Here is a 12,018-nt window from a genome sequence, read left to right on the forward strand (position 1 = left end):
ACAGCAGAACACAAGATCTGGCTCTTTATTTTAGGACTGTTTTCTTTTTCTGGTTTAATTTCTCATCCCAAAGATGCCCTGACCACTGCACTCCTAATTTCTTAAGCTGTTTTGGGGAGAACTTTGAGATAAACCAGTGTAAATAATATATTTATAATAGCCAAAGAAAAGTCCTTGAAAATTATGTTCCTCTGAAGCCTTAGACACATGAGTGCAGATTTGCTGAGGTTCTCTTTCATCGTCTGTAGAGAAACCCGTGAAGCAATGAGTCATTATCAGGTGTCAGTGATACATCTACCAGAAGACTCTCCTTCAGATTTCTCCCCAAATTACAAAACTTGTCTGATTTGAATACTACAAAAAGGAGTGGTTACTTTCTCAGATCTGTCCCACAGATTTTCAGTCACACAAAACTTGAGCAATAGCCCTTTGCACCAGATACTTCAGGGTAACATCAGTTAAAACACACAAATATCGTTACAGGGTGAAAAATAAAGGCAAAGTTAATTGGAGAGAAAGAAAGGCAGATTAAATGGGAAGAGGCCAAATAAGATAGAGCAAGCACGAGTCCAACTGAAAGAAAAATGATGAACAAAATAACATGAAGAGTTTGGATTGATGAGGCTCTAATAAGGAGACTGACTGACACAAAAGATTTAGCTGATGGGGTTTTTTTGCATGCTTATGAGAAAGCCAACACTGTAATCAGACTAAATTAGCATGCACAAGGCTGAAAAAGAATATTTAGTCACCTAACATGAATCTGAATGTAATAAACAGTGACAATTCATCATTCAGTGCCAAGAATGATTTGAATCTCTACACAAGTGAGAAGACGGTCAAAAATGGGAAAAATAATAATTCTAGAGATCATATTGGGTGATAAACACATTCCAACAATAATAATGCTTCATATATTTTTAATGTCAGCGTCTGGCCACTTCACAATCAAAATAAGATATTCTGAGCCACAGCTCAATCTGGGAAAGCACTTCTGCCTTTTTCTGGTTGAAGCATTGTCAGCAGGGAAGATGCACGTGTGTTTCTTGTCAGCCAGAGATACATGCATGCCCGCCCAAACAGAAACTCTAGATGTATTTTTCAAGAAACCCCTCAGCCAATTTCACAACACTACGAAGAGCTGTTTAACACCTCTCTTACCTGCACAACAACAACCTGAATGGACACATGATCTGGGAGTCTGATTGGTGCTCGAAAATACTGTGATAATGCAACCAGAAGATGAAGTATTGCTACGAGACTTTTAGCATGAACAGCTGAAATAGATATTAAAAGCACAAGTTACAAACTGCAAAGTAACTAGGGCACATATTTTTACTTTTTAGGATGTAGGGATTATGGGACTCTTTTCCTCTTGCCACCTGGAGCCAGGGGGCACATTTAAGGCACCTCGCCTTTACTGGTCTCCTCCTGCTCAACAGGTCATGTGAATGCAGCCCAGTAATACGTGTCAGCACCGAAGTGTTACTTTTTGCAATATGTCTGGATGCCATAGGCTTGTGTAGATGGAAATCTAAAGCTAATCCAACAGCTAGATTTCATGTATGGCAGTTTAAGTGCTGTCTCTGTATTCTCCTTGCCTTTCCTTTATTCCCTTTATTTCAATAAGGATTTATGGACTATCAGAAAGATATTTTTGTACTCATAACATGCACTTATTCATTTTTAAGTGTCACAATGTCTTCAGGATGACAAACGAGGCTATTTTGGCAGAAGTCTTAAGCAATAACTTACTAAACTCAATGACTCAAACATTCCTCATGAAGTTGTTATAGTTCTTGTTATTGCAGCTTTTTCACAGCAGGTTTCATAGGGGTAGTTAACACTAACACAACTTACAAGATATCAAAAGCCATACTGTAGGAAATCCTTAATCAAGTATCAAACCATTGACATTAAAGTGAATAATTTCTAATTATTATTGCCTTTCTTCCTCTTCTATTTTGTTTTTGCATTTATAGTCTTCCCCAGAGTAGTATTGCTAAATGATCTTTGACAGCTACAGTACAGTGTAATTACATTTTCTGTACTCGAACTAACCATTAAGTACTACCTTACTTCACTGGTAAAGCAGGATCAGATTCACTAAAATATCCTTCTTCAGTATCTTCCAATGCAAGTCTCAACTACGCCGTGGAGATACCCATTCATATAAAATGCAGCATCGCTGTCAAATTTTGCTGGGGTGCCAGTGGTCACAGATGAGGTGCTTTAGCAGAACACTAAAAAGATGTCTGTCTGCCTAGCACCGGTGTGTGCTACAGCTGGCTCCAGCTGCTGCTGTCTATCTCTACTTTAGCTCTAAAACACATGTAAAACATTAAATTAAAACTAGAAGTTAAATTGTCAGGCCACTCCAAACACCCTGCCTCCAGCTGCATAACAGAGAATGGAAAAAACCTGGGGGGAGGTTGAAGAGAGATGCGGACAGAAAACTCGGTGAGACCACAAGAAGGGGAAAGTCAGAGATGCCTAATGTTCACTCTTCCTCCCTCAAGCTATTTCTCTCCCTCTCACTGATTCGTTGTGAATGGAACGGGATACAAAACAGCTCAGCTCAAGACAGGTATAGGAGACATGGAAATTGCTATATACTGGTCAAGGTATTCACCCGTGTGAAATTATTCTGGATATCAAACTTAAAACAAATTAAGAGGCCTAATTTTCTAAAACTGATGATAACTTGCTTTCTGCAACACGTACACTAAAATGTCTTGTTGACCTGGTTTCGGCTGGGACAGAGTTAACTTTCTTTTTAGCAGCTGGTACAGTGCTGTGTTTTGGATTTAGTGTGAGAATGATGTTGATAACACTCTGATGTTTTAGTTGTTGCTAAGTAGCGCTTATCTTAAGCCAAGGACTTTTCAGTCTGCCATGCTCTGCCAGCAAGCAGGTGTGCAAGAAGCTGGGAGGGAGCAGAGCCAGGGCAGCTGACCTGAACTAGCCAAAGAGGTATTCCATACCATGGAACGTCATGCCCAGTATATAAACAGGGAGGAGTTGGCTGGGAGGTGCGGATCGCGGCTCGGGAACTAACTGGGCATTGGTCAGCGGCTGGTGAGCAATTGCATTGTGCATCACTGGTTTTTTTCTCCCCCCCCCCCCCCCCCCCCCCCCCCCCCCCCCCCCCCCCCCCCCCTTTTTTTTGTTATATTCCTTTTCATTACTATTATTGTTATATTTCATTATTACTATTGTTAGTATTATATTTTACTTTAGTTATTAAACCGTTCTTATCTCAACCCATGAGTTTTACTTTTTTTTTTCCTTTCCTCCTCCTCACCCCACTGGGAGGGGGAAGGGGGAAGCGGCTGTGTGGTGCTTAGCTGCTGGCTGGGGTTAAACCACGACACTTGTGTTGGGCCACTGAGGGCATTTCTATTAGATAATACTATGTTCATTTTTAATACAATAAAACAGGAAGAGTGCAGTCCTAATCTTTATGAGAGTTTTGTAATCAAAATTAGTGGTTCAGATTTAGCCTTAAACGATCAGAAATATTATTCATATCTATGTTGCAAATTTTACACAAAAAGTCCTAGGACCTAGCTCTCCTGCCTAGCTACTACATTTATGCAGGTACTTACCCGCTTCAACAAACCAATTTAGTAACAGAAAACTTAAGCTAGTATGCATATGGACTTAAGAGCAGAAATACCATACTTTGACAGACTCTGAAAAGACAGTTTATTTAAATTGGATGTTGAGCACCTGTAAGGAGGGTAGAGTGTACCTCATCTGGAAGTGCCCTGCAGAGCAGCTCCTACCATAAATACCAGGTTTCAGCCTTTCCTTATCATTGGACATTTCAGAATTCCAGATAGCCGCTATAAACTCTCGGCTGTCAACAAATGAGAACAGCATAGACAACATACAACTTACAGTCAACATTCCATTTAATGCTTCTTGGAGGGAGTTTAAGGGTTTCATTGATCTTTTCAAGCACCGTCTGTAGTTTCTGTTTCTGAGCAATTTCAGACTGAGTAACTTCAGCAACATTCAGCTTCTCACTTTCAAGTTTCTCTGAAGTGATAATAGAAGAAAAAACAAAAGAAAAAACATTGTCAACTCAATGAAGAACACAAAGACATTCCATGCACCCAGATGTACATTCAAGAGATATTAGACTTCCTGGTTTTAAAATTATCTGGTTTTCCTTCCAGAGCCACCTTCCCCCACACTTCTGAGCTCCTAAAGATACAGTTCATTTTCCCTATATTTACCTGTTGCCAAGGGGAAGGCCAAGTATTAATGAAAGCCACCCTACTGGCTAACAAATATTTGCTGCCACTCCCTTTAGGGAACACCAGACTCGGAGGTAAGGCCCATTACATCTATTGCTACTGGATAAAGGATATTCCATATGCAAGTGGCTTGTACAGCAGACCATCAAACCTAGGAAACAGATACCAACTTTAAGAAGATTTTTTTCATCAGTCTCAGCCTCCCAGCTTCTCCCTCAGACTCCGGAGATTTAAAAATTTTACTTGGCCTGTTTGCAATAAAAGTGAAGTGACACCATATTCATAGAGGTGGAAGATGCACTCAAGAAATGCAAACAAGGATTTCTGGAGGTATGAAAACAACTAAAACCTTGGGCAATTTCTTTCTGTGAAACCACAGCCCTTTTCTGCACTCAAAATTTGCAGTAGATTTTAAAATACTTTATGAATTGGTTTGTTAATAATTAGTACAGATTGCTAGGTATACACATACACAGCTTAGTGTTTACCATTAAATAGTAAGCAAAGAAAATTTAGCAGTAAAAGCTCCCCGATGACACCACCAGAAACAAAATGCTTGGTCACCTATCAATTTACTTCTATGAAAGAATATCTTATTAAGAGATACCTTATTAAGAGAGATCTTACTTGGTAAGAGCTGATCTTGTTCTCATCAAAGCCAACTGAGTATCTTCCCAAAGAGAGTGAGCCTGAGCTACCAGCCTACGAATCCTGCCTAAGAGACTGCTATCTCCACGGGTTTCTTGTGCCTCCACAGAAATCAGTCTGTGCATAGTCTCACAACAAGACCAAAGTCTTTAGTTAGCATAGACCAGATCCACAAGGAATTAAGGGTAATGGAAAAGATTTCACTGAAATCAATAAGTGCTGGATCAGTATATGCATATTTAAGAGTCAGGCTGTATCTGATACACATTTTTTGGGTTTTGGGTGAAGTCACTGGAGGTCTGCCCATGAGAATCAAATGGCTCAGTCTGGGGCATATCCAGTCCATCACAATATATTCAATAGCTTAACCATTCATAGAAGGGAATAGTCTGTGTAGTCTTTATTAGAAGTGCTCACATGATGTTTCAAGATTCATTTAAGATACTGAAAAGAAATTTACTGGAGACTTTATGAGCTGTAATAACTAAGAAAATGGCTTCCAAGCCAACAGTTAAAAAAGCACATGCCAGCTCTGCATTAGCAGTTTCTTTTCTCTATCTGTTTCTCAGCTGAAGCTCAGTTTGCAGTCCACTGGGTACAATTACCTCAGTAACGTTAAAAGCCAGACATCAAATCAGAAAGAATTCCCAACTTTCCAGAGGAACTTCGCGATGTGAATAAACTGTAGTATGGAACCAGCAGAGATTAAAAACATCCACCGTTGTACTGAAAATACCCTTGCCTTCAAACTTACTTTCCACTTGTAACACGGTTAAGTTTGTACAGCACATATGCAGATAATAAATTTAATTGGAGTGAATACTGTTGCCAAGACAAGAACCCTCCCTCTCTAGCACCCTAGGTAGGCTTTATGCTGTTCTCATCAACTAAAGAGCACCACACATTGCACTGTAGCTATAAGAATTGTGCGTACAGCCTATTGCTCAAGGGTCTCATAATACAATGCTATTTTTATATCACTTAGTGGCATAAATGTAAGATGATACCAAGGCTCCTAAGTAGGAATAAGTGATCCACTTACTGACAAAGTGCACCAACAGCATGCACATATATTTTTTCTTACCAAATAATTTCTGCAATACTTGTCCATCATACAGGTCTTCAGCCAAGTCTTTCACAATAATCCTCTCTCCTACCAACACATCATTAATCCAGTCAATTAATACCTATATGGGAAACACAAATTTGGCAGTATTATACACTATTCATTTGCAATTTAAAACACATGTCATTTTGTACAATGATGAAAATATTTAGCAGAAAGAATACCAAAGCTGCAATGGCTCAAAATACAATCAGTCTGAAATACCATTAGAAGAAAATAGGAAGGACTTAGGAAGGACTCTTCTAAGGTGGCCGTGTCAATGCACCACAAGGTCTAGACAAATACCGGATTGATGCAGTGCCTTCTGGAGTGAAATCTGTCCTTTGCTTTCAGTAGTATTTTAACATTTTATTGTGAAGCAAAAGGTGTTGAAGTCGATTCTAACAAACCTTCCCGCTAAAGCTCTAACCCCAAGAATCACAAAGAGACTGAGGGAAGTCAGTGTGATCTTAGACTGGGGGTGGGATGGGACTAAGAATCTGGACTCGGGATTTTAATCCAAATTCTTAAGTCTCTCTGTGCCATATCTAGAGAAATATACTGCAACAAATGACCTGCCCATTTCACTGGGATGTACACACCACGTGGTTTCATTTGATTAATATCTAAACAGTGCTTTGAAGTGTTCAAATGAAAGAGGCAGAGACAGCATTAAAAAATAGTTTCACTTTCCTGAAAGTGTTTACATGCTTTCCATTACCTTCATTAGTTCTTGTAATTTTGGGTCATTTCTTGAATTTGGATCTACCATTGTTCGGACTTCATTTTCCTCTGGAAGGTTTAAAAGAAAGATATTAGAAACTATTACAGGCATGACACTTTATTTTACATCAAGCTTTTATGTTGAGATGTAAAATTGTTGTGAATTACCTAGCATAGTGTCCTCAGGGTCTAGTTCAAACGGAATTGGACTGAGAGGTAAGTTAATGGCATTTATTCCTTCTTCCTGTAATTCAGATACTAGGAAATAAAAAAGAAGAGCTTGGTCAAATTTCAATTCAATTTTACTTACTATTTCACTCTTGCTAAAAGTAGCATTAATTGTCTTAATTTCTTTATAAGAACATCACTCTATTAGATAAGCCACTAGGTGTAATTACAGCAATAAAATATAGCTAACAAAAATAGGAGGCCCAGCCAACAAACCTTTACTTGTATGAGATTTTTCGTGGATAATGGTACTGGAATCAATGTAATTTCCTCAAATCTTTTCCAGGATAAGGCCCATTGTCCTCAAATTTTAAAAGGCTCACTTGCATTTTAATGGTTCTGACATTTTAACACTAATGAATCATTTTAGCTGAGGGAAATGATTATTGCTCTCAGCTGTGTCACCCTTGCTCTGGAAATGCTTCAAGTTTAGCTACTTGAGAAGAGCTGGGTCTGGCTATATATCCACACAGGAGCTGCCAGACTAACAAACTACTTAGGACTGAAGGTACAGTCGCAGCACGTGGCTACCTCCATTGTTCAGGTCAGAGACCAGCTAGAGCAGACTGTGGGATGCTTCTGGCCTGTGTTCTTGGCCTTTCTTTAGCAGAAACCATGGCAGCAGGACACAGGTGTAAGATGATGAACCCTCAAAAAGTACTGCCTTAGTGTGGAGTCCAGACATAGGTTGAGACAGAGCTTGGACACAGGAATGGGGAAGTAATCCAAGATGCCATAGTTTGGAGATGCCCACAGTTCTCAGGAAATATGGACAAGTTCTTACTCAGCCAAAGTCCCCTAATGCTGCAAAAATCAATGTTATTGTAATACATGCTCTGAGAACATAGGAACAGAGAGATCCAGAGAAGAAGTGTAAAGGCAGGCCTGCCACTAGTTCTGTACTGTACAGGTTCAGTACCTGGTACAGTTCAGAGCAACTTCATTCATTCTTCTGGGTGACCCAAACTTTAATAGGTTACAAAGACAAAACCCTTCCTTCACTGCCCAAGCATGCCTTCATAACAGAAGAGAATAAATACCAACAAGCCAATACACTAATCCTACCGCTATGGAAGAACACATAGCACTGTGCAGGGAGGGTACCCACTTTGGTGATCAGACAAGTTTTTATCTTGCTTTGTAACCAAGAAATCATTGCAAATCTGATTTACCAAACCAGGAAAGAGGCTCACTGTCTTATGAATGACAAGTAAGTAATGTGGTTTTGACCACTCATTTTCCAGTGTACAGACCTTTAATAGAACCGGTTGTTAGCACAACTGTTCCAGTTAGAGTTTAAACTTAAATAACTTAATTCAACCATCCTACATGTGTCCTAAAGATTCAGGTAGCTGTATACACCTTCTGACATGAACAAAAGTATATGATTTATGTGCAGATGCAGATTCACCATCTAACATTTCAGATTTACTACCTGAAGATTTCCTGTTGATTTTGAAAATTACAGAAACAACTTAGGTTTGGAAAAAACAGAAGAGTAGAAAGTGACAGTAGAGGTCTTGATCCTGGCCACATGACTGCCTCGTAAGTTAGCTTTTCGAAAACAGTTTTACCTCTCTGCTTTAACTTCCTGCGTGCAATAAGTACAGCTAAGTTTCACATGAACACTGTGATAATCAGTCAGTTGGTGTGATAACAGTACTTAAAACTTTCCAAATATTTTCTACACTTTGTGAAATGTTTTGTGCTCTGCCAGATGAAATGCCTGTGCATGTTTCAAGAGCCTGTGTAGCTGTATTCAGGCATCTATGTAAGATTCATAGCAATAATGGCTGTTAGAATGCTTATTACTTTTAATTGTACAAAAATAACTTCGAAAAATCCACTACCTTCAATATCAAAACACTAACTTCACTCCATACACTCACCCTGTTTGTGTATCTGTAAAATACAAATACTGAGCAGCTCTAAAGAGTCATAAAATAATGTTGAGAATAATAGTTCCCTCGATTGTTGTATATCTTCTAAAATTGATGGCTGAGAGCAATGGACCAAATTAATCCCTCATGTAAGTCCATTGAGTTCTGAGGAGTTATAGCAAGGATTAATTTGGTCTAGCATGTACCATCTCAGGAACTATTTACACTTAATGCAACTTTTTGAACTGCTAGCACACCTTAGAGAAAATCATTGCTGGTTTTATTAACCTCTTTGATTTTTTTTTTTTTTCATTTTGTTTCAAAATGGTTATAGACATAAAAACGTCAGTGGATAGAAAACTTCCATGTGGAGATCCTTCTGTTCTGAAATGTTTAGTTCACGGAGGACTTCTGCACAAAGGTTCCTAGGCAGAAAATGTTTTCTTCACATCAGTCCCAAGAGGGAGCATAGTAAATAAAATCTGTTCAAGCCAACTGGCTCCACTGAGCTCTCCTATCCCAAAGGGCTGGATGCTCTGCTTGGGCAAGACACACTGGAGGAAGCAGTCAGCTCATTTTCCTAGTGAAGAACAGTGCTAAAAGCTTTTGGCTCCTCTCTCCAGGGAGTGACCCACTGGCAGAGCTCACTGACACTTCTTCAGGGAGACTGAGTGGACCTTTCAAGGCTGAATGTTTTGTAAGGCATTCTTTACAAGGCCCACTGAACCTCCCCATATTTGTCCTCCAGTGTGCATAACTAATACATTCTGCTTTTAATAACATGACCGTCATCATATTATCAGTTTTTGAAAATAAGAGAAAACAAACAAAAAAACACCATATCTTTGCATGGAAAGGGAACATAAAATACAAATAAAATAATAATAAATATACATGAGAAACTAATACATTGATCTGTTCTAGAATGCATTGCAAGTGTTATATTTATTGTACAGCAGGGGCTGAGACCTGTTTTGCTGCACACAGGTATACACAAGTGGTGGTCTTGTTCCCCTAAGCAGCTCATCCGAATCACATACATTTCTCACACCTGCCCAAGCCATATGCAGAACCTACCCAACACACCTCCAGATGATCCAAAGATCCCAGATGGATCCAGTTTGCCAGAGAGGACAGCTCCTCAGCCACTGCATTCTGCAGTGTACAACCCATGCCCAAGGTTGGTATTAGTCCCGTAATAAAGACTCTTCCTGCCCTCCTGTCCCCTACAAGCAGAAAACATGATGGAGAAACCCTGAGCCTGATAGCATCTTTTTCATTTCTTTCCCAATACTGAAGAGAAAAGATTTAACTACAGATTAATAATACTACTAAAAGGAGCAGGTAAGAACACATGCATTATATCAAGTTGTATGTAACGGGAGAGAAAAATGTATTCTGTAGTATAGCCTCACTTTCTAAGAATTTCCATCAAAAAAGTTCCATGACAAACCACTATTATACACTTAGGTGTTTATAGAAGAACCACAAAAATGTGATTGAGGTTAAGAGTTTGCATACCATAGTTTCAGCAGAGTAATCCATTTTTCAGCTGCTTTTCATTAATTTGTTTTAATTAATTTTCATGAAAATCACTTCAGTAAGTTAGTATTTTTATAAAAACAAAGCACACAGGTTTGGGACAATTTTTGCAGCAGCTGAAATTAAAATAAAATAATCTAATTTCTTGAAATACTTTGAGGAATGACTTGGAGCATCAGTAAGACCTCCACTCTGAGTCTTAAAGTGTAAAGATCCAGGAAGGGAGGAGGGGACACAGCTGCAGTAGTTCATCTATACCACACCAGTTGCCAGGAGCCAGACCAGTGCACTGGGACCTGTGGCAGTTCCTCTGAAGGACAGTATCCATAGAGTTGTCTGCTTGACATCAGGCATGCTTGGCCACTGGACGACCCCGGCAATTAGAGTTAAGAGCACCTTTCCGTTCTCACCCTCTGCTGTGGCCCAGATACAGCCCAGTGTGTCGGCTACCATGGGGCTTGTTCTCATCGTGCTTATATTGGCATGATTAGGGACTTTACCCTTTTGGACATGAGAGGAAAATCCAGTCGTTCATGGTTTTTTTACAGTCACCATGCTGAGTGGAACTGGGGGTTGAATGTCCTTTTAAAGCAAGACCCTTAAAAGCAACAGAGTTACACGCGGGCCAGACAAACCTCTGTGGATTGGCAATGTGAAAGTCCCAGTTCTAACTCTGGATAAGGAATGGACACTTCTGCTCAGACTTCTGATTCAGCTCCACATGCCAAATTTGTTATGATGTAATCAAGTGCAACTCCACTGCTATCAGCTGTCAACAGACTTCCTCCTATCATGCCAGCACCAAATTTGGCCCCAGAGCTGGGGAGCCCACAAGCTTGTATCAACAGCAACTACAGCAGCTATTTTAAGCTGGATAGAGTTCTTACTGTTTTAGATGCTCTAGGATTACAAGGTCATAAACCTATGCTATCAAATCCACGCGGGTGCTCTGAGCCAGATTTTGCCCTTTGATGCATGCATCCAACTACCATTGAAACCGCTGGATGCCAAGCACATCTGAAAGTGGAGTACTGCCCATACGGTTTAAATTGGCTTAATTCCTCTAGTACATGCAGCCTGTTGCTCCACATTGTATTTATTAGACAGTTTCATTTGGGTTTTTTACTTGTTTATTTTGTGTGCTGAAGGCTTTTTGCTGCCCTGTTTAGTATTCAGGGCTTAATGTTATTCTGATTTGAATAAAACACATCTTATTATTTAACTGAGCTCAGAAATGCCACATCACCCAACGCACTCTCTGTGGTTTAGACGTATTTTAGCATATCTATCCAAAGAATCATAAAATAAATACAGCAAGATGTAGTGTTAAACGGTCTCTCCTCTGAGTGCTACAGCCATGTCTTTCCACATAATTGATTCCGTACTTACAGAACTAGAATTACTCAAGTGCTACAACACTAACGGATCGATTCTGAAAGTTTGTGAGTAACTAGAACTGAACCCTAATGTTGGAGGAGCACAGTCACACAATGCTTCTAACCTCAGTCTTTCAAAACCAGGAGATTTAAATATATGCATATACACCGACATAAATACATACATACACACTTCTGCAGTTCTTTAACTCCGTGCCTTTCTTTAATGTAAGGGTTTTCCATTCAAGGTA

At 39.5% G+C, this 12,018-nt stretch overlaps 1 protein-coding gene across 5 annotated transcripts in view; it reads right to left on the bottom strand.

The window, feature by feature from the left end:
* PARVA (parvin alpha) overlaps nucleotides 1-12,018 on the bottom strand; it is a 72,186-nt gene that overhangs the window by 19,626 nt on the left and 40,542 nt on the right. For all 5 annotated transcript variants that reach the window (XR_007766511.1, XR_007766510.1, XR_007766509.1 and 2 more), the window contains exons 2-6: nucleotides 6,910-6,999; nucleotides 6,740-6,810; nucleotides 5,998-6,100; nucleotides 3,904-4,044; nucleotides 1,162-1,277 (exon numbers count right to left, since the gene is read on the bottom strand). Coding sequence is in view for 2 of the 5 variants with exons in the window: in XM_050897322.1 (XP_050753279.1) it covers nucleotides 1,162-1,277; nucleotides 3,904-4,044; nucleotides 5,998-6,100; nucleotides 6,740-6,810; nucleotides 6,910-6,999 (521 nt within the window). In the remaining 3 variants the exon portion in view is untranslated. The remainder of the gene's footprint in view (nucleotides 1-1,161; nucleotides 1,278-3,903; nucleotides 4,045-5,997; nucleotides 6,101-6,739; nucleotides 6,811-6,909; nucleotides 7,000-12,018) is intronic.

The sequence above is a fragment of the Gymnogyps californianus genome, chromosome 5 (assembly GCF_018139145.2).
Source record: "Gymnogyps californianus isolate 813 chromosome 5, ASM1813914v2, whole genome shotgun sequence".
In the NCBI taxonomy this organism is placed as follows: Eukaryota; Metazoa; Chordata; class Aves; order Accipitriformes; family Cathartidae; genus Gymnogyps; species Gymnogyps californianus.